The sequence below is a fragment of the Cetorhinus maximus genome, chromosome 17 (genome assembly GCF_964194155.1).
Source record: "Cetorhinus maximus chromosome 17, sCetMax3.hap1.1, whole genome shotgun sequence".
NCBI classification, from domain to species: Eukaryota; Metazoa; Chordata; class Chondrichthyes; order Lamniformes; family Cetorhinidae; genus Cetorhinus; species Cetorhinus maximus.
Genome location: NC_135895.1, coordinates 77,302,869 through 77,326,385, shown reverse-complemented (window position 1 = coordinate 77,326,385; position 23,517 = coordinate 77,302,869). Strand labels below are relative to the sequence as shown.

At 42.7% G+C, this 23,517-nt stretch overlaps 1 protein-coding gene across 7 annotated transcripts in view; it reads left to right on the top strand.

Moving 5' to 3' along the window:
* Positions 1-17,857, top strand: part of cep350 (centrosomal protein 350) — a 209,842-nt gene extending 191,985 nt beyond the window's left edge. For all 7 annotated transcript variants that reach the window (XM_078561488.1, XM_078561484.1, XM_078561482.1 and 4 more), the window contains exons 35-38: positions 2,032-2,418; positions 10,787-10,933; positions 12,798-12,920; positions 16,985-17,857. In XM_078561488.1, coding sequence (XP_078417614.1) covers positions 2,032-2,418; positions 10,787-10,933; positions 12,798-12,920; positions 16,985-17,149 — 822 coding nt within the window. In that variant the 3' untranslated portion in view covers positions 17,150-17,857. The remainder of the gene's footprint in view (positions 1-2,031; positions 2,419-10,786; positions 10,934-12,797; positions 12,921-16,984) is intronic.
* The last annotated feature ends 5,660 nt before the right edge of the window (positions 17,858-23,517 follow it).

The following is a 23,517-nucleotide window of genomic DNA, read 5'->3' as shown; positions in this document are numbered from 1 at the left end:
GCTCCCAAAATTTTAACCTACTTATTGCCATGGAAGCAAGAAAGAACCCCAATTTTTCAGGCGCATTATGCATGCAGGTCAGCATCTTTTTCGGAGAGTTCCCTAAAAAAGGACCCTTTAGTAAAGACTATCATGAGGAATACATTGCTAATTGGATAAATAAATTGTAGGTAATGAAATCATACCCTGGTGAATCTCCTTTAAATTTCTGGTGTTTGGGTGCTTTCTACCTTGCCAATCAATTCACAAAATGTGTACACACATGTCTGATTACTGCTGTAGGGTTTGTGACCATTTTTACTAGTAATTAATGAGGTTAGGACCTTGTGATTTCCATGAAAATTTCTCAGGCCTTTTGCTCCTGTACATCTCTGCTTTTTAAAAGGGGAGCAGCGTTTTAAAACTAATCCTTTTAAACTAAGTTCTGAATAGTATTCTTTTAAATCTTGGACTTGTTCAGATGTGTGGTGTAAAGTATATTAAAGCACAATATCCTGAAGCAAAGTCCAAAGACTTGAACAGCCATCTGATTAGAAGAACACGAGTATGATTATCATTCAGTGGGTTGTACAAATGAACATTCTATTGGAAGAGCAGCTCTCTGCATGCCTATATTGCCCTCAAATGTTTCATACATTGAGAGTGTTCAGAAAGGTAACACATCATTGAAGTAGGTGCTTGAGCTGCTTTGATTTAACATAGCGACATCCTGCCTAAACTGACACGTCACTGTTCTGCTGCCCAAACAGAATGATTTGCAAATACTCATATTTATTCCTGCACTGTTTAGGTAAACCTAAGGAGATGCAGCAGTTAAACTGGAAGTGATCAACATCTGATCATCCAATCTGAAATAATTCACTCCCCAAAGTACACCACAGTTAGTAGATGAAGGGAATCCTCCAATCCAAGAGAGATTTATACAGCATGCGTCAAAAACTTTCTGAAAATACACAGTACCATATCCATGGTTAAATACAGCTGCCTGTTTTCCTTGTGATTGCCTAGTGTGAGGGAGGTTGACTGTCCCTAAACCAATCAAAAGCAGTATCCCTCTTTTCTCCACACTCCATCATAGTCAGCAGTGGTTTTATTCATTCATGGGTTGTGGGCATTGCTGGCAAGGCCAGCATTTATTGCCAATCTTTAATTTCCCTCATTCAGAGGGCATTTAAGAATCAACCGCATTTCTGTGGATCTGGAGCCACATGTAGGACAGACCAGGTGAGGACGGTAGATTTCCTTCCCTAAAGGACATTAGTGAACCAGCAATCAGCAATGGTTTTGCGGTTGTCATCAGACTTTTAATTCCAGACTTTTATTGATTCAAATTTCACCATCTGCTGTGAACCCAGTCCCAGAATCGTGTCCCAGTGTCTGTATGGGGTCCCAGAGTATGTATAGGGTCCCCAGGTCGCCAGAGCATTACCCTGGGCCTCTGGAATACTAGTTCTGTGACAATGTCACTATGCCACTACATCACCAATATCCCCCTTTGTGAGTCCTGTGAAATAACAACTAGAGAGGGTATATTAATCACACCACATGGATAAACATAGCATGTCCTTTTGTAACATGCTCAGGAAGACTGCTTGAAGATACTTTGCAAAATTACATCTGTAGAGATTTTATTTTTCACTTCCTTGGTTAAGGCTGAGTATTCTGAGTTTTAAAAAATTTATCCCTACCCCGTTAAGTGGGTTTTGCGTTAGTGGGAGTGCCCGGTCTTGCCAAAGTATAAATCTTTTATGTCTCAACTACATGTGGAGATCCAACAATTTTTATTTCATGGCTGTGGGCAAATTGAAAGATGGACTCCAGGGGTTCATGGCCTGTGTCTATCCGGCATACTCTGAACTAAAACAAATACTGTTCCCATTTTGTTTGGCTTCTGATTTAAAAGCTTAATTTTCAGTTTATTAAAACCTTATTTTGTCCATTAATGTTTTGAAATAAATTCCACCTCACCTTGTTCCTGACCTCAAATTTCCAGATTGGTCCAATAGTTTGTCTCTCTGTACTTTGTGACAGGGCAGTCCAGTGTTTGGCACAAGTGGGCAGGAGGAATTGGCCAAGCGCCTGGCAGAGCTGGAATTGAGCCGTGAACTACTCGATGACCTGGCAGAGGACCAAGACTGGTTTGACGAGGACTTTGGACTGAGCTGTCATAAAGCGCAGCAGCCAGTCCAGGAGCCCCTGCCGCCAAAAACTGTACCTCAGAAAATCCACGAGGAGCCCTACTTTGCTGTACCTCATGATGCATTCGAGGTTGAGAAGTTGGTCCATGCAGCAGCCGAGGAGCTGTGGAAGTGGCAGGAACTTGGCCATGATCTGCGGGATGTGCAAATACCCCCAGACTATCTTGGGAATAATAAAGGGCAAGATGTAGAGAGTGTCAGCAAAAGAGTTTATTGTGAGGTGAGATTTAGCTTTTGTGTTTAAAGACAAAATGTGTATTTTGTTATATTGGTAAGAAAGGTGTGGTGAGTGGTGCTCCACAGCATCTCTGGTTGACTATGTACAACTGATAAGTATGTGGAAATTAAAGGGCAAGTCTGCAGTAATGTCAGATTTCTGCTGTCACCTCAAATGTACAGGTTAAAAACATTCCCTTGATCCTAATGACTGCCCTGAATTCAATTTACAAATTCACCCCCTCCCTACCCGTCCTAAATTTCTTTCTCCTCCACAGTTTCTAGTCTCCTACCATTAATTTGTCCACTTCATTGAACTCCGCCTGCTATAATTTTGCCCACTCACTGGACCTTTTCTTCTGCTTCCATTTACACAATGTATAATGCCCTCTTCCAGCCATTCTAAATATTTTTTCAAACTCCCATCTTTGTTCTCTTAAATTTGTGGCTCTTTGTTGCTGTATTGTCAACCAGTGGAAACAATCTAGTTATCATCTTAAAATTTTCTCGAATCTGAGGATCTCCTGCAGTTTACCCCATAACCTTGGAATGAAGATAGCCCTAACTTCCCAAGCCTGAGATTGTGACTATAACCCTTTTTCTGGTAACGTCTTAGTGAATTTACATTGTAAATATTCTACAATAGGGTTCCCACAATGTTCTAATTAAGATCTTGTACAAGTTAAATGTTGCCTCTTTTGATTTATGTATCTGGATGAATAGCAAGGCTGCTTGCCTTTTTTGCAGCCTTATCTATCACATTAATTGGCCTGTGTGCGTAAGTGCTTTTGGCCTCTGCCCTATCCCATTTAAAACCTTACCACTTCAGGTGTACTTCCTTTCCTTACCATTCAAAATGTATGACTTCATACCTCGCTAAATTAAACTGCATTGTCCTTGTATCAAAAACAAAAGTTGCTGGAAGAACTCAGCAGGCCTGACAGCATCTGTGGAGAGAAAGGCAGAGTCAACGTTTCGAGTCCATATGACTCTTCATCAGAACTAAAGAGAAGTAGAAATGTGGTGAAATATACACTGTTTAAGGGGTGGGGGGGGTGGGACAGGTGAAGCTGGATAGGGGGCCAGTGATAGGTGGAGGCAAAGGAGAGATTGCAAAAGATGTCATAAACAAAAGGTGGAAGGAGTGTTGATGGTGGTGATACTGGCTAAAGGTGGTGCAGGATGAGCAAGTGACAGATGGTCCTAGTGGGGGTGGGGTGGGGGGAGGGGACGATGTGAGTGAAAAGATCGAAATAAGCTAAAAGGTGGAGATAAAACAGTGAATGGAAATAAAATTTTAAAAATAATAATAGAAATAGGTGGGAAAAAATATATATATAAAAATTAAAAAATTAATATTGGAAAAAGGGGGATCAAAAAAGGGTGAGGATGGAGGAGAGAGTTCAAGACCTGAAATTGTTGAACTCAATATTCAGTCCGGAAGGCTGTAAAGTGCCTAGTCGGAAAATGAGGTGCTGTTTCTCCAGTTTGCGTTGAGCTTCACTGGAACATTGCAGCAGGCCAAGGATGGACATGTGGGCATGAGAGCAGGGTGGAGTGTTGAAATGGCAAGCGACAGGGAGGTCCGGTCATGCTTGCAGACAGACTGAAGGTGTTCTGCAAAGCGGTCATCCAGTCTACGTTTGGTCTCTCCAATGTAGAGGAAACAGCATTGGGAGCAGCGAATGCAGTAGACCAAATTGAGGGAAGTGCAAGTGAAATGCTGCTCCACTTGAAAGGAGTGTTGGGGCCTTGGACGGTGAGGAGGGGGGAAGTAAAGGGGCAGATGTTGCACCTTCTGTGATTGCATGGGAAGGTGCAGAGGTGTAGCTTGTATCGCCCATTTATAACCAACATATATGTATTTTCCTGCAGTTTCTTACAATGTCATTACAATTGCCATCTCCGCTTCCCGCACCCCCTCCCCCGCAACCTCACCAGAACCGTTGTGAAACAAAAACAGAAAATGCTGGAAAAACTCAGCAGATCTGACGGCATCTGTGGAGAGAGAAACAGAGTTGACATTTCGAGTCTGTATGACCCTTCTTCAGAGCAGAGTCACCATGATATTGTTCTCTTGATTTCTAAGTCAAGATTGTAAAATCTCTTGGAGTTCGGGGGCACAGATACTTAAATAGGCAGTCGACTAGTCACAAGTAATTTTAAGATGGTTTATTAAGTTGATTAGGGCAGCTACTTAGTTAATGACACCCAGAGTGTGACAGGAAGGGACAGAGTGCAAACATTAAAAAAAAAGCAGCAAATAGGGCCAAAGAGGGAAAAAATGGTAAAAAGGCACAATTAATGGCTCTTTACTTAAATGCACGTAGTATTCGGAACAAAATAAATTAATTAACGGCATAAATGGAGATTAATGGATATGATCTTATAGCCATTACGGAGACATGGTTACAAGCTGGGAACTAAATATTCGGGTATGTGACTTTTTGAAAGGACAAGCAGGAAGGAAGGAGTGGTGGGGTAGCTTTGTTAGTACAAGATGGAATTATTAGGATAGCAAGAAACAATCTGGATTGAAGATATGGAATCCATATGGGTGGAGGTAAAAAATAACAAGGGGACGACGACACTGGCGGGAGTAGTCTATAGACCCCCAACAGTAGCTATGCTGTTGGACAGAGAATAAATCAGGAAACAATGAGGGCATGTAAAAAAGGCAGTATATTATTCGCGGGTGACTTTAATCTCCATGTAGATTGGGAAAATCAAATCGGCAGAGGTAGCCATGAGCAAGAATTCATAGAGTGTAAAAGCAAAATACTGTGGATGCTGGAAATCTGCAAGAAAAACAGAAAATGCTGGAAAAACGCAGCAGGTCTAACAGCATCTGTGGCGAGAAGACAGAGTTAACATTTCAAATCCGTATGACTTCTTCAGAGCTAAAGAGAAGTAAAAATGTGATGAAATTTATACTGTTTAAGAGGGGTGGAGCAGTTATGAAGAGTGGTTGGATAGACTTGGGTTGTTTTTGTTGGAGCAGAGAAGACTGATGGGCGACCTGATCGAGGTGTACAAGATTATGAGGGGCATGGACAAGGTGGATAGGGAACAGCTGTTCCCCTTAGTTGAAGGGTCAGTCACGAGGGGACATAAGTTCAAGGTGAGGGGCAGGAGGTTTAGGGGGAATGTGAGGAAAAACTTTTTTACCCAGAGGGTGGTGACAGCCTGGAATGCAATGCCTGGGAGGGTGGTGGAGGTGGGTTGCCTCATACCCTTTAAAAAGTACCTGGATGAGCACTTGGCACGTCATAACATTCAAGGTTATGGGCCAAGTGCTGGTAAATGGGATTAGGTAGGTAGGTCAGGTATTTTTTCATGTGTCGGTGCAGACTCGATGGGCCGAAGGGCCTCTTCTGCACTGTGTGATTCTGTGAGCAGGTGAAGCTGGATAGAAAGCCAGCGATAAGTGAAGGCAAAGGAGAGATTGACAAAGATGTCATGAACAAAAAGACAAAGGGCTATTAATGGTAGTGGCACTTGCTAAAGGAGGTGCTGATGGCAGCATTAAGGTCAGAAAGCAGAACGTGGTAATAGCAGAACAAGGGCAAGCACTCTCGAAAGAACAACATGAAGAAGTGACAGATGGCCCTGGTGATGGCGGGGTGGGGGGAGGGGCGGTGGTGGGAAAAAAGATCGAAAATAGGATAAAAGGTGGGGATAAAGCAATGAATAAAAATGAAAATAAAAAAAAATAAGTGCATAAAAAATAAAAATTAAAAGATAAAAATGAACACTGAAAAAAGGGTGAGGTTGGAGGATAGAGTTCATGGTTGAACACTCTCCTCCATCCTCACTCCTTTTTTATCCCCTTTTTTCAATATTCACTTTTTAAAAATTTTTTATCCACTTATTTTTATTTTCATTTTTATTCATTGCTTTATCCCCACCTTTTATCCTATTTTCAATCTTTTTTCCTACCACTGTCCCCTCCCCCCACCCCACCCGGGCCACCTATCACTTGTTCATGTTGTTCTTTTCAGAGTGCTTACCCTTGTCCTGCTATTACCACATTCTGTTTTCTGACGTTAATGCTGCCATCAGCACCTCCTTTAGCCAGTGCCACTACCATTAACACCCCTTTATCCCTTTGTTCATGACATCTTTGTCAATCTCTCCTTTGCCTCCACCTATCGCTGGCTGCCTATCCAGCTTCACCTGCTCCACTTCCCTTAAACAGTATAAATTTCATCACATTTTTACTTCTCTTAGCTCTAAAGAAGTCATACGGACTCGAAATGTTAACCCTGTCTTTCTCCTCACAGACGCTGTTAACTCTCTCGTTCTCTCCGCAGATGCTGTTAGACCTGAGTTTTTCCAGCATTTTCTGTTTTAATTCATAGTGTATTCGGGACAGTTCCCTAGAACAATATGTTGTGGATCCAACCAGGGATCAGGCTATTTTGGACCTGGTAATGTGTAATGAGGCAGGTTTAATAAATTATCTTAGAGTAAAAGAATTTAGCATTCAGTTTGAGAGTGAGAAACTTAGTTCGGAAATATCCGTGTTAAACTTAAATAAAGGTGATTACAAGGGAATGAGGGCAGAGTTTGCTGCAGTGGACTGGGAAAGGAGTTTAGCAGAAAGGACGGTTGATGAACTATGGCAGACTTTTAAGAAAATAGTTCATGACTCACAACAAAGATATATCCCAGCGAGGAAGAAGGATTGTAGGAAGGGGATAACCAACCATGGTTAACCAAGGAAATTAAGGATGGTATCAAAGTGAAAGAAAAAACATACAATGTGGCAAAGATTAGTGGTAAGCCAGAGGATTGGGAAAGTTTTAAAAACCAACAGAAGATGACCAAAAAAATAATAGTGAGAAAATAAACTTTGATGGTAAACTAGCAAGTAATATAAAAACGGTCAGTAAGAGCTTCTTTAAATATATAAAAAGGAGAAGAGATGCCAAAGTCAATATAGGTCCCTTAGAGAATGAGGCTGGGGAAATAATAATGGGGAACCAGGAAATGGCAGAGGAGTTGAATAAACACTTTGCATCAGCCTTCATGGTAGAAGACACTAATAGCATTCCAAAAATACTAAATAATCAAGGGGCAAAAGTGGGGGAGGAAATAAATACAATAACTATCGCTAGAGAAAAAGTACCAGAAAAACTAATGGGGCTAAAGGCCGATAAGTCACCTGGACCTGATAGGTTGCATCCTAGGATATTAAAGGAAATAGCTGCAGAGAATATGAATGCACTGGTAGCAATCTTCCAAGAGTCCTTAGATTCTGGAAAAGTCCCAGAGCATTGGAAAACTGCAAATATAACACACTTATTCAAAAAGGGAGGGAAACAAAAAACATGTAACTATAGGCCAGTTAGCTTAACGTCTGTCATTGGGAAAATGTTGGAGTCTATTATAAAGGATGTAGTAGCAGAGCATTTAGAAATGCATAATCTAATCAAGCAGAATCAGCATGGCTTCATGAAGGGGAAATCATGCCTGACAAATTTATTAGAACTCCTTGAGGTAACAAGCAAGATAGATAAAGGGGAACCAGTCGATGTAATATATTTGGATTTCCAAAAGGCGTTCAGTAAGGTACTACATATAAGGCTACTTAATAAGATAAGAGCCCATGGTGTTGGGGTTAGTATATTAGCATGGATAGAGGATTGGCTAACTACCAGAAGACAGAGAGTTGGGATACAGGGGGCATTTTCAGGATGGCAATCTGTAACTAGTGGAGTGCCACAGGAATCAGTGCTGGGGCCACAATTATTTACAATATATATTAATGACTTGGATGAGGGAAATGAATGTACTATCGCCAAGTTTGCAGATGACACAAAAATAAGTGGGAAGGCAAGAGGATGACACAGTCTACAGAGGGATATAGACAGGTTAAGTGAGTAGGCAAAAATGTGGCAGATGGAATATAATGTGGGAAAGTGTGAGGTTATGCACTTTGGCAGGAAGAATAGAGGAGCTGAATATTATTTAAATGGAGAAAGACTGAAGAAAGCTGCAGCACAGAGGAATTTGGGGGTCCTCGTGCATGAATCCCAAAAAGCTAACATACAAGTTCAGCAGGTAATGGGTAAGCCAAATGGAATGTTGGCCTTTATTTCAAAGGGAATGGCGTATAAAAATAGGGAAGTCTTGTTAAAACTATACAAGGCACTATTTAGACCACATCTAGAATACTGTGAACAGTTTTGGTCCCCTAATCTAAGGAAAGATATAGTGGCATTGGAGGCAGTCCAGAGAAGGTTCACTAGGTTGATCCCGGGAATGGAGGGATTTTCTTATGAGGAGAGGTTGAGTTGGTTGGGCCTGTACTCTCTGGAGTTTAGAAGAATGAGAGGCAACCTTATTGAAACATATAAGATTCTTATGAGGCTTGACAGGGTTGATGCTGAGAGAAAAAAACAAAAAGCTAAAAGCTACTGCGGATGCTGGAAATCCAAAACAAAAACAGAATTACCTGGAAAAACACAGCAGGTCTGGCAGCATCGGTGGAGAAGAAATCAGTTAACGTTTCGTTCCTGAGAGGTTGTTTCCCCTTGTGGGAGAGTCTAGAACCAGAGGGCATAATCTGAGAGTAAGGGGGCACCCACTTAAAACAGAGATGAGGAGGAATTTCTTCTCTGAGGGTAGTGAATCTGTGGAATTCTTTATCGCAGAGGGCTGTAGAGGCTGGGTCGTTAAGTATATTCAAGGCTGAGATAGACAGATTTTTAATCAGTAAGGTTATCAAGGGTTATGGGGAAAAGGCAGGAAAGTGGAGTTGAGGATTATCAGATCAGCCATGATCTCATTGAATGGCGGAGCAGACTTGATGGGCCGAATGCTCCTACATCTTATGGTCTTATTAAGAAGCAACAGTTTGGATACGATGCATTAATTAATTAGACAGAAGAAGTCTCCAACCTGTGACAGTTTACCGGTCCTGGAGAATGGACAAATGGCTGCAGCTGATCTCTGCAGCCCCAGGTGGTGGGGGTGACAGTCCTTCGCTGATTGCAGATGGCAGTCTTCCTTCCTTTCCTCATTTGACTTCCCTCGGTTCGGCTGAGATGTCAGGAGGTTCTTGGTCTTCTTCCAAGCAGTAGTTCATTCCCCTTTCCTCCTGTGCACCCACTGATATACCCTATCTCTGGGGGCTGGTAGTTTACCCAGTGTCAATCCTCAATCTCAACCCTTCAGACCTATGGATACGGGGCAGGTGCTCAGACTGACAGGTTGGTTGCCACCCTTCCTCTGTTCATCTTCCTGCCGAGGCCTGCTTTTCTGTTTACATACTGCTGAGGGTCATATCTTGGTCTTTTCTAAACACATGGGAGATAAGGGGATGCACAGGATGCCATCCAACAACTAAGGAATGTCGACATGGCAGCCTGAACTAAGGCTGTTCAAAGGTCAAAGTGTTTAGAAAGAGAGGCAATCAATGCTGCCAAGATACCTGCTTAAGTAAGAGTTCTTTTTTATTTATTCAAGACCCCAATTTCTTACAAGATCATTCACTATTATAGCAATTAAGGGCAGTCGCAACATGTGCCTCTGTGGGTCCTCTCTCTCCACATCTTTCTAGCCCAAAGTCTTTCTTTTACCCTGACCCTTTACTTTCTCCAGCCATTTCTGTCTATTTGATCACGCTCCCCTTAATTCCAGGTATTGTTGACTTTTGCCATGTTTTCTATGTGGGAGCTTATGGAATGATTTCTGAAAATCCATATAAACCACGTACACTGCATTTTCTTTATCAATTTACTCTGTTACTTACTCAACCTTTTGATCAAGCACAGTCTCCCAAGTCATTGTCTCAATAATTTACTAATAAAAGAAACTAAACTAAGTGGTCTAGAATTTCTTGGCCTTTTTTTTTTGAAACGATGAGTTAGTTACATTGGCTGTCCTAAAATCCCTGGAAGAATTTTGCTTTTCATGGAATTTTAGAAGCAGATAGCTGGAACCAGTGCTGTTTCCTTTCTGTTTTTTTACATAATCCTCAGATATAATTTGGTTACAATGATTTGTTTCAGTTATGTTTATGTTGTCTCTTTTAAGTGACGGTACCACCTTTAGTACCATAATAGTAACTTTGCCTAATAGATCTAAACCTACCTTTAATGGTTCTACAATCTTATTAACCCTCTCCTCTATGAGAGAGTATCTCTGCCATGTCTTCACTCACAAGTCAGTAGAATTTTAATTTGATACTTGGTTCAGATTGTGAAGCAAACAGTTGCTGTTTTATGCATTGTGAACAGTATTCCCTTTTTTTGGGCTATTGCTGTTTTTAATAGCAATATTTTGAAAAAGATGTTTCTTTGGGGACAGGGAGAAACTAGTCTAATCCCTTCTCTCTCTCTCTCTTCCCCCCCACCCCCTTCCAGGCTGTATTTAATTTGACGAGAGAGATTTTTGCTGAGATTTTTGCCGAAGACCCCAATGCCAGCCAGCCGCCGTGGATGAAGCCCAGCAGGATTAGCTCTGCTTATTTCAGACGAGTGAGGAACCCACAGGATTTTAATGAAGTGAAGGTAATAACTCCATATAATCTTCCTGTCCCACTTGTCAGAAACAATGTAGTAAGTATGACATTGGTTGGAGCTGAGATGTATAGGTTGAGTGTATAAATGACTCAGTCAGGCTTTGCATACTGCAGCCAATGTCTCCAGTGATCACTGGGGAAACCACATTTTACTGCAAAATTGGAACGCGATGATAATAACTTGGTGTTAGCCATGGCTGAGTGGCACTCTTGCCTCTGAATCAGCAGATTTTAGTTTCACCCGAAAGGCTAGCGCATAATCCAAGCTGACACTCCAGTACCAAGGGAGTGCTGCAGTGTCAGAGGTGTCGTCTTTGGAAGTGAGGCCCCATCTGCCACCTCAGGTGGATGTAACAGATATCGTGGCATTATTTTGAAGCACAGGGGAGTTCTCCTTGGTGCCCTGGCCAAAACTCATCCTTGACCAACATCATTAAAAGATGATTGGGTCATTGTCTAATTTGTGGGAACTTGCTGTGTGAAAATTGGCTGCTGTTTTTGCTTACATGTCAAAACAGTGGCTGCACTTCAAAAGTTGGGACATGGTGCAATTGTGAAAGGCAATATATGTTTGCAAGCTTTTTTTCTTCGTGACTGGGGTTAAGCTGCATATCTTGAACGATGGTTAAAAAGTATCACCCAGCACATAGATCAGGTTCTTTAGTGCTTTATCTCTTGTGCTTGTCAAGTTATTGGCGTTGAATGCTTGAAGTACCATGGCTTACCTGCAGAGTTGATATATATTTACACAGCCATTTCAGTATTGCAACTGTGGCACTGACATTGGCGAGCACGTTGGACCTCTCCTCCCAGTAGCTCAGACTTTCAAACCCACATTGCAGACTCCTTACCACAGTCTAAAGCCAACTTCATGCAGCTTGGCTTCCAGCCTTGCACACCTTGTGATGTGGTCTGTTAAATTTTGCTGTGAGGGACTGAATTGGGCATATGTAAATCAGCTGTCCATTCCCAGAGCAAACTTGGAACCATTCATTTCCTGTGCTTTATGCCTTTATAACACACCTGCAACCCCAATGATCCATCAGCTTGAACTGTTTCAGTTCCCACATCAATCTTTGGGGGCACATCCCTTGCCCCTGGCAGTGTTAGACCGCAAGCCCATTAAAATCTCCCTGGCTTCTGCTGCATGAGGCAATGTTTCAGTGAATAATATTCAGTCTCAAAGGCTTGACATTCACACCTGTTAGACCGAGAAGTGGTTTCAACTTCCTGAAATGCTGGGCCCCCTGTATGAACTCGGGTCAGCCTCATAGTTTGTTGTGAGACTTCCCATAGCTCCAGCCTTGAGTCTTCTGTCTACAATCTATTGAAGATTGAACTTTCTTGGAATCCAGTGAAACTGAGGCCTACTTCATGGGAGATGCTGTTGACTAATTCAAGTGCTGTACCATTTTATATACCGAATTGATAAATGGATAATTAGTCATTTCTCAGCCTAGCTCTTAGGCAAGGTAAAATGTAAGAGATAAGTCAAACCTTCTCATAAATCTGACTGTTTGAATGAAGAGTGTATCTGAGGGTGTTGCACATTATTTTAAAGATGCTGTGTCGGCAAGCCTAGATTCATACCCACTCTTGAATTTCACTGATATTCATTTCAGTTATAATTAGGGTTTCAAGTCTTTATTATAGAGAGCTTTTTGTTTACCCCAAACTCAGTCTGTGCTTTGATTTTTATCTGTTTCTAATCGATCAGAATGGGGCAAACCAGAAGGCCTGAGTATCAAACTCTATGTTGTACAGCCTTAGAGAAGGGTGGTAGGGTTGGGGGCTGCTTTGTCTGTGTGGGGTGTGTGCAGAAGCTGCCATTTCTCCTTTGCTTCCATCCACAGACCTTCATTTCTGACGAGGTCCTGAAGCTGTTTGGATTCAGCAAAGAACAAAACCACAAGACAGACTGGCAGAAGATGATGAAATTTGGTAGGAAGAAACGTGATCGAGTGGACCACATTCTGGTAAGTCTTTCAGTTCAGTTAGTTCAGTTTTATATGGTCCCATTGTATCATGTGCACACGTCACCACACAAGTGAGCTCTGCCGTTATTTAATTGGCACAGGGTTTTGGCTGTGCCCTCCTGCCTGGTTATCCTGCATTCACCAAGAAAAAGCTTTAACTTTCAAAGTGAATTGAAAACTTGGGACCCTTTCAGTATTTCTTAGTGGTTAACAGTGTGTAACCCCACAGCATCCGTCACCTAGAAGGATAAGGATAGCAGGTATATGAGAACACCATCACCTCCAGGTCACACACCATCCTGACTTGGTTGTCTATCACCTTTCCTTTATAGTTACTGGGTCAAAATCCTGGAACACCCTATGTTGCAGCACTGTGAAAGTGCCTCAACACACGGACTGTAGTGGTTCAAGAAGAAGACCCACCAAGGGCTAAAAGGGACAGGCAATATTTGCCAGTTCCACCCACACCCCCAACCCTTTTTTTTTAAATGGCTGCTTAACTTGACTGAAAATCAAATTCCTTCTGTTTTTCTTTCCACTTGGGGTCAAGCACTTTGGGTCATCCAGGGCACCCATCGTGCTCTGCCTCAACAGAGCATCCCCTGCTGCAGCTACAGGGTTTTAACCCTTTCCCGGCCTCCCGAGTGACATTGCTGAGCAGTTTGCATTCTGGACCTGTATCCTTCAGGATCCTCTGGGTTCTTTCTGCTTCTGACATCTTTCAGCCAGTAGGGAGAAAAGGGCCCTTTATCCAGCTCGATGGGCTGGTTGCACGCCCTGGATTCCCTAAATTCTGGAAAGGTCCCATCAGATTGGAAAATAGTGAATGGGACTCCTCTATTCAAGAAAGGAGGGAGGAAGAAAGCCAGGAATTACAGGCCAGTTAGCTCAACACCTGTCTAGGGAAAATGCTGGAATCTGTTAAGGCGGTTAAAGCAGGCAGTTAGAAAATCTTATTGTAGTCAGGCAGAGTCAACATGGTCTTGTGAAAGGGAAATCATGTTTGAGTAATTTATTGGACTTCTTTAAGGAAGTAACAAGCAATGTCCTGTGGATGTATTGTATTTCTATTTCTAAAAGGCATTTGACAAAGTGCCAAAGGTTTACTGCACAAAATGGCATAGGTGGTAACATATTAGCATATACAGAGGATTCGTTAGCTAACAGGAAACAGTCGGCATAAATGGGTGTTTTTGGGTTGGCAACATGTGATGAGTGGAGTGCCACAAGGATCAGTGTTTGGGGCCTCACCTATTTACAGTTTATGTCAGTGACTTGGATGAATGGACCAAAGGTATGGTTGCTAAATTTGCTGATGACACAAAGGAAGGTAGGAAAGTAAGTTGTGAAGAGGGCATAAGGAGCCTGCAAAGGGATATCGATGGGTTCAGTGAGTGGTCAAAAATTTGGCAGATGAAGTATGTGAACTTGTCCACTTTGTCAGGAAGAATAGGAAAGCAGTATATTATTTAAATGAAGAGAGATTGCAGAATTCTGAGGTACAGAGGGATCTGGGTGTCCTGGTACATGAATCAGGAAAAGTTAGTGTGCAAGTACAGCAAGTGATCAGGAAAGCAAATGGAATATTGTCATCTATTGCAAGGGGAATGGAATATAAAAGTGAGGATGTTTTGCTGCAGTTATACAGGGTGTTGGTGAGACCACATCTGGAGTACAGTGTACAGTTTTGGTCTCCTTATTTAAGAAAGGATATAAATGTGACAGAAGCAGCTCAGAGATGGTTCACTCGACTGATACCTGGAATGAGGGGGTTATCCTATGAGGAAAGGTTAGACAGGCTGGACCTGTATCCATTGCAGTTCAGAAGAATGAGAAGTAAGATCCTGAGGGGACTTGGCAGGATGGATGCTAAAAGGATGTTTCCCCCTGTGGGAGAGACTAGAACTCGGGGACATGGTTTAAAAATAAGGGATCTCCCAAAGAAGACATAAATTAGGGGCAGAATTTTTAGCCTGGAGGGCGGGCGTGCGCCTAACCTGATCCGGCGTGAAATTGGGTGAGATGACGTTGGGCGAGCGTCCCGACGTAAGCCTGCACTCACGCAATGTTTTGGTCGGCAGGTGCACGCTGAAGACGGAAGTGCACCCGCCGACAATTAAGAGGGCAACTAAGCCCATTAACGGTGCAATTGTCTGCAATTTTTCATTGCCCGTCCAACCTTACGGTTGGCAGATGGGTGAATCGGCCAGGCGGCCTTTACGTTCTTCATCAAGCCTCATCCATGGGGCGGGATGAGGTTTCCGTGATGAAATAAAATATAAATAAATTTTTGTGGACAGCGTTTTCCGTAGCTGAATTTTCAGGTGATTCATGATGATGCATGGACACTTTCAGCTTCTGAAACCTTTATTTTTGATTTTTCAGGTCTTCAGCTCTCTGCCTTCAGGGAGCTTTCTCTCAGCGCTGGCTCACGCCCGCGTTGACGTCAGCGCCTGCCCCCACCCCGGCAGCACTGAGCATCTCGGCTCAGGCCATTAGTTGGCCAGTCAGCACGAAATCACGGCTGGCGGTCCGGTCCGATCCGTTCCCCGGCTGATCCCGGGCCCGCCAATAACACCCACCTGCTGACCTAAAAATTCAGGCCAAGCAGAATTTTTTTTCTCTGAAGTTCGTGAATCTTTGGAACTCTCTTCCACAAAGAGTGGCGGAGGCAGGGTCAATGAATATTTTTAAGGCAGGGGTAGATTGACTCCCTTGTCAGTCAAGAATCTAAGGATATTGGGGCGTTGGTGGAATGTGGAGTTGAGGCCACAATCAGATCAGCTATGACCTTATTGAATGGCAGAGCAGCCTTGAGGGGCTGAGTGGCCTACTCCTGCTAATTTGTATGTTTGTATTAGTTCCCCCTTTTCCAGAGAAACTATCCTGTCCTTACTAATGGCATGTATGATATGGTATACAGGGATTTGGACAATCATGCTATTCAGAAATCCAGTTTCTCAAATAATTTTGATTTTAATCCCTACCACAGTTGTGTGAACAATCTGTTGAGTAGTTATTGCAACCAGTTTGTCATTTAGAGGGAATCTAATTGGCTATTCAATGATAGCGCATTGATTCGAAAGCAATATATTGATAGAATTCCATCCTCAATCAGCCAGAGTACTCCAGTGCAGAGCAGTACTATCTGCATTGGGACTGCACCAGCTCGGCTACTGGCTCTCCCGAGCTATAGGAGCCAACTTAAAGGCAGAAAATGTCATTCAGTTATGCCCAGCATCTCTTCCCTTTTAGTGGTATTCCTCCTTAGTTGTGCTTGCTGGGAAAAAAATCTCCACTGATTGCTTCTATCACTGACAGTCTTAGATCTGGCCTTAGTGTCCTGAACAGCTGTGCATTGGAATCAGATTCAGAAGGATGTAGGAACGGGATTAGGCCAGCAATCCCTCCGAGCCTGTTCCATCATTCAGTTAATCATGGCTGTTCAGAATCTTATCTCTATCTACCTGACTTGATTCCATAACCCCTAATCGCCTTTTATTAAACAGATCTCTATCAATCTTAGTTTTGAAATTTTAAATGAATCCCCAGTCTCAACAGCTTTTAGGGGAGAGAGTTTCAGATTCCCAGTACCTGACATCACCCCTGATCAGTTTAGTTCTAAATTTAATGTTCTGTCCCTGATTCTGGCCTCCCACACCAGAGGAAATAGTTTCTCTTTTTCTTTCATTTGATCATAGTCACTTTCTTTAGATCGCCCCTTAATCATCTTTATTCAAGAGGATGCAAGGTCTGGTTTATGTAGAAATTACTGGAAATACTCAGCAGGTCATGCCTAGTTTATGCACCTGGTCCTCATAACCTAAACGTTTTAGCCTCTGTATCATTCTGTGCAGGAATGACTGGGTACAGCCCATTGATCTCTCAATGAACTTGCCACTCCTCCTGCCCAAGTGTTACTGCTCTTTGGAGCATGGCTATTTATGTGGCACTGTACAACAGGAAAAGTGGAAGCCCAGAAACTAACGATTTCTGGTCAGAAATTGCACCAGATAGTATTTTATAAAAAACAACAACCATCTCTTTTGTCTGTGTTCTTGCAGGTCCAGGAGCTTCATGAGGAAGAATCCCAATGGGTGAATTATGACGAGGATGAGCTTTGTGTGAAGATGCAGTTGGCAGATGGGATTTTTGATGCCCTGATAAAAGACACAATAAACGTGCTGAATCAGATTCAGGGGAAACAGTCAAAACTCACATTATCCTAACACGGGCCATGCCATCGCCTGACCCGTGGACTACAGAAAGGAGGCCAAGCCTCAGCTTCCTTGGGCAAGAGAGTCGGTGAGCTGAGGGGAGTCTTCCTTCAGCCCCTGAACCCATCCCACCGATTGGGCTGTGACATCTGGCGTGGTGTTTCCTCAATGCGTAGATGGTTTGGGACATCGATCCTGTTCCAGAGTCGGTCGACAGGCAACATGTGGATACCAGAAGTGCCAATTTTTTCCCCTTCCTATTTATATACACCCTTAATCCCATTTATTTATCCAAACTGTAGCATAGACTTGAATTCAGAGAAGTTTGCACATTCACTTTTTTTTTCTCGCATTTACGCCTATGTTTACGTTTTTAGAAATCTGTGTATCTTGAGGTGCTTTGGTGCCTGTGTTTGGTGTACGTTAGCTCTGAGAGTTGAATTTAACAATGGCTGATATCATACATTGAATGAGCACTACCTCTGAGCTAGGAGTATATCTGCATGATTGAAGTAGAGGACAAAATGATTGAGATAGAAAAATGCTTCTCACTTTGTCACGTGAACTCTTGATTTTAATTTTTGGTTTTAAGTTATTTCAGAAAGAGGAAATTTGCTTTTTACTCAAATGAGCTCTGTTGTTGACTTTCATTCTCGGGGAAATGTCGCATACTTTGAGTGGCTTCGGGGATCACTCTAGTTGATTCGGGAACTTTTTTCTAAAAAAAAACCATGATAATTCAGGTCACAACACCCTCGTTTCTTGAATTGATCAGCGCAGTGCTTGTGTTCTTTGCATTCATTTATACTCTGTGTACCACTGGTAAACCATATGCATTTGAAGGTAAATCCCTGAAATGTCTGTCCATGTAAAGGGTTCTGATTAGACGTCACGTAGTGATAACCAATCTACATTTATAAGACTGCCTCTCTCAGATGGCAGTCTCTTTCCCCCTGCCACCCATTGGTTGTACTAGCTGTTATTGCTGTCCAAGTGTGTGTCCTAATGTCCTGCCATATCTCCAATCAGGTTTTTAAGTACCCCTCCTACTTGTATCAGCTCCTGGGGGCTCCTTTAGGCAGTCATTAAAAATTAGCTAAGTTAGATCTCTAGTTGTCTTCCCTCAGCTACTTGCCCAACCTAACCACCTACACTAAAGCCCCCTGATCTCACTGTACTGAGGTAAGCCCTTGGCACTGTGCCACTTTGCCCATGATCCATAATGTGGGTATTAGTGGAAAGCTGAGGTAAATTGCTTTTCATGTTACCATCCTTGATTTTGTATGCCCACTCTACCACTCTGCAGTTGTGGGGAGGTTTCTTGTCTATTGTATTGGCCTGACTTGTTCATGTATTTGACTTTTGGCATGCCAGTACACGAAAATAATCTCTCTGCTTGACAGAGGGCACAAGATGACTAAGAAATGGCAGTTATAACTTGTGGTTTTCTCTTCTCAGCCTCTCACTGCAGCAAAGCTCACTCCCAAATACGAGTCCTGGCTGATTTTCTTCCCCCTGGAGTCAGACACTTCTCTTGAACAATTATGGTACAGCAACTCACTAATGTGTGGGGAATCAAACCAGAACCTTCAGCTCAGTGGATTGTTTTCAGGCACTCCACTCACTGGAGGATGTTAATGATTTTAACAAGCTGCTATATGTTACACACTGTTAATTTTTGTGCAAAGTATATTTGTCCTTGGCCATCTCATTTGTCGGACTTGGGACATTGAATTCAGGCAAATGTTTTCTTCTCCTTTCCTTCTGCTCCCCCTTTGACACCCATATTGTACTGACTGGTTACAGATCACTATAATGTTTACTGGCGATCAACATGCTGTGAGAATCAAAGCACAGCAATTGGCCAGATCCGAGCCACATGTTTCCAGCTGTAAATTGGAGTGTACCCTCTGGAGGAGTAGGACTTCTTTGTAAATGGGGAGAATACAATGTAAAGGAGGACCATTTTCCCCTGAGCAACTGGTAGGGAATTTGTGAGTTGGGAAGAAGTTTCTCAGAGGTGTATCATCAGCACCACAGTGATTATGTTGCCTTTAACTCTATAGGTGTGTAATGAAAGCTTTGGTGAAAGATATCAGCTGAACAGAGGGAAGCCTCCCCATTGATGTGAGGTATTCATAAAACAACTGTGAGGGATTAGTCTGGTTGGCAGTGAATGCATAAACACCTTTAGCCATGCTGCTACTTGGCAAGCAGGCCATTTCTTTCCCTGTATCTTGGTCCTCTCTTCTGTTCATTGCAAAATATTAGCCAGATATTTACTTGCTGGATTAATGTGGTCAACCTCAGACCATTGCCTTAACCCACATTGGCTACAATACTGGTAGTTGGTCAAGGATTGCTAGGTTGACAATTGGCCTCTATTGGAATGAAGGTTATTTCACCGTGATTCTAGATAAGACCGCACCTTGGTCTCTCTCTCCCTTGTAATTAGCAGTGTACCAAAGGAGCTGGGTCAGCACTGCAGACATGCTTCCTGCCAAATTGGTTGCCACTAAGCAGGAGTCCTACCTTCACATACTGATGAGGCAGCACAGAATGCTGGCTCCAGCACACTGTTCCTTCAGATACAGGGCAAAACACAAACCGCAGCATCTAAGCCAAGCACTGACAAACACAACTTGTTAAGTAGTTGGTGTTCTAATCCTCAGCCTGTTCAGGGATGTTGTGACCAGTTTATCCACAGGGCTTGAGTTCAAAATGGTTGCCTTAGCTACTTGTATACTTGAGAAAGCCAGTACTGTGTTGTTCAGCACTCGTGCTCGGTTGTTCGACAACACGGAAAACGATAATGAAACCTATTTATTAAGAACTTGAAGTTCAAATGCTGCTGTGCTCAGTGCTGTAGTGGACTGGTCTCCCCATTACATTATGCCCAGTCTCTCATAATATACTGGGTAGACAAATACAAGGAGACTTGCCTATGTGTACTGTACAGTGCAGAGCTACACAGAGGAATACTTGACTGTGTACTTTGTATAGTGTGTGTGTGTAAATACTGGCTGAGCATTCCTGTATGAGGCAATTCCTTTCCCTTTTGTAATTTTTAGGGAAGGGGTAATGTGTGTAGTTTGGAAATGTAAAATAATCGGGTTTTTCCTCTGTATACATATCTGTATATATATATTTGATAACATATTGACTTATTAATACGTAAGAATTTTGTAAATAAACCTTTACTGATTTATAAGTGGCTTTCAATTTGCTCCATTCCTTTTACACTGAGATGTGAAGTTGGGGGAATTTCTTTACTTGTCTGCGTTATGACTTGCATCTTGCCCACGGTGCTTTCATGGATCTGAATTCTGCCTCTCTAAGTTAGATTTTATTTGCGAAGCTGCCAGATCCCTGTCTAATCAAACATGGGTATTCTCGTTTAACAGACTTCTGTGAGAAAGCAGAAATAAATAATGCTTTTTGTGTTCTCTTATCACACTGTCAGCATTCCAGAGCCCCACACATTATAAGTTACTACTCTATAGTTAATGCTATGCATACGAATAGCTTAATGAATTCTGTTGAACAGGTTAAATTGGGCTTCACTCTGTTGAAAACTAGGAACGATCTGTGTCCTGTCCAGCAGAAACATACGGGAAAAAGATCTTGCATTACCTTTCACAACTTCAGATCAAAGTGCTTCCCAAGCAAAGTACAATTTGAAGTGTAGTCATTTTTTTTTAATTCATTCACGGGATGAGAACTTCACTGGCTGGGCCAGCATGTATTGTCCATCCCTAATTGCCCTTGAGAAGGTAGTGAGCTGCCTTCTTGAACCGCTGCAGTCCGTGTGGTGTAGGCTGTTAGGAAGGGAGTTCCAGGACTTTGACCCAGCGACAGTGGAGGAACGTTGATATATTTCCAAGCCAGGATGGTGAGTGGCTTGGAGGAGAACTTCCAGGTGGTGGTGTTCCCATGTGTTTGCTGCTCTTGTCCTTCTAGATGATAGTAGTCATGGATTTGGAAGGTGTTTCCTAAGGAGCCTTGGTGAATCCCTGCAGTGCATCTTGTAGATAGTACACACTGTTGCCAATGTGCATCGGTGGTGGAGGGAGTGAATGCTTGTGGAAGGGGTGCCAATCAAGCAGGCAGTTTTGTCCTGGATGGTGTCAAACTTCTTGAGTGTTGTTGGAGCTGCACTCATCCAGGCAAGTGGAGAGTACTCCATCACACTCCTGACTTGTGTCTTGTAGATGGTGGACAGGCTTTGGGGAGTCAGGAGGTGAGTTACTTGCTGCAGGATTCCTAGCCTCTGACCTGCTTTTGTAGCCACAGTATTTATATGGCTAGTCCAGTTCAGTTTCTGGTCAATGGTAGTCCATCAGTGATGATAATGCCATTGAATGTCAAGGGCCAATGGTTAGATTCTTTCTTGTTGGAGATGGTCATTGCCTGACACTTGTGTGGCGTGAATGTTATTTGCCACTTGTCAGCCTGAGCCTGGATATTGTCCAGGTCTTGCTGCATTTGGTCACAGACTGCTTTAGCATCTGAGGAGTCGTGAATGGTGCTGAACATTGTGCAATTATCAGCGAATATCCCCACTTCCTGACTTTATGATGGGAGGAAGGTCATTGATGAAGCAGCTGAAGATGGTTGGGCTTAGGACACTACCCTGAGGAACTCCAGCAATGATGTCCTGGAACTGAGATGACTTGACCTCCAACAACCACAACCACCTTCCTTTGTGCTAGGCATGACTCTTAACCAGTGGAGAGTTTTCCCCCTGATTCTCATTGACTCCAGTTTTGCTAGGGCTCCTTGATGCCACACTCGGCCAAATGCAGCCTTGATGTCAAGCGCAGTCACTCTCACCTCACCTCATATAGGAAACACAGCAACAGGTTTGTATATGGCAAGACTTGCACAGAGTAATGAGACGAATGACCAGATAATCCTTAATGATGTTGGTTTGAGCATTAACTGTTGGCCAGGGCACTGGGGAGAACTCCCCTGCTCTTCTTTGAATAGTGCTGTGGGATCTTTTACACCCACCCAAGAGGGCAGTTTAATGCTTCATTTGAAAGGTGGCACTTCAGACAGTGCAGCAATTCCTCAGTACTGCACTGAAGAAATCACATTCATCAAGGTGGAATACAAGTTAAGCCAAGGGAGCAGAGGCTGAAAGTAAAACGCGATCAGTTTAGAATGAAGAAGTATTTCAGACAGTGTGCTCAACACTAGAAGTGATCTGCCAGATAGAGCTATGGCAAATTTAAATATTTCTCCTTTGGCACCCAAGGAAAGGAAATGACCATTTGGTCCGTCATGCCAATGCTGGCTCTTTGAAAGAGTTAACCAATTAGCCTCACTGCCTTTGCCTTTTCCCCATTAGCTGTGCAAATCTTTCCCCTATGAGTCTTTATCCAATTCTTCTTTGAAAATTACTATTGAATGTGGTTCTACAACCAATTTAGACAATACATTCCAGATTATAACTTCCTGCAAAAAATAAAAAGTCTCACCTTGTCTCTGGTTTCTCTGTCGATTATCTTAAATCTGTGTGCTGAGTTACAGTGGGACTATGTGCGCGCTGGCTTCTGACCTTTCTGCCAGTGGAAACCTTTCCACCTAATTTACTTTATATTAATACCCCATAATTTTGAAAAGATCTATTAAACCCCCCTTTAACCTTCTTAGCTTTACAGAGATGGATTTCAAAAATCCCATGGCACTATTTTGAGGAAGTACAGGGCAGTTCTCCCTGGTGTCTTGGCCAATATTTATCCTTTGATCAACATCATTAAAAACTGTTTATCTGGTCATTGTCATTTTGCTGTTTGTGGGAATTGGCTGCTACACTTCCTGAATAACAACAGTGGCTGCACTACCAAAAGTACTTTAATTGGCTTTGGAACAACCTGAGGTTGTGAAAGGCGCTATACAAATTCAATTCTTACCTTGGTGCCTTGGAATCCTTAATATAGAGAGAGGAGGCCATTCAGCGCTTGAGGCTGCTCGGCCGTTCATGGGACCATAATCATCTATATCAGAACTCCATATCCCTTAATACCCTTGGCTAGCAAAAATCTGTTGATCTCTGATTTAAAATTATTTATTGAGTATCTACTGCACTTTATGAGAATGGTTTCACACTTCTACCAACCTTAGTGTGCAACTGTCAGCTGTGGCTCAGTTCATAGCACCCTCGCCTTTGAATCAGAGGGTTGTGGGTTCATGTCCCACTCCCGGAAAACCAAGAACTGTGACTGTACTCAAAAGAAGTTGCAATCTGTGACTGTTGGTAACTCGAAAGAGTTTGCTGCTGAACGCCTGGCATAATAAAGGTTATGTTCCCTTGTCCAAACAGAGGAAGTTATATCCTATTAATTCCTTTCAGACCCCAAAAGACCTCAAATCAA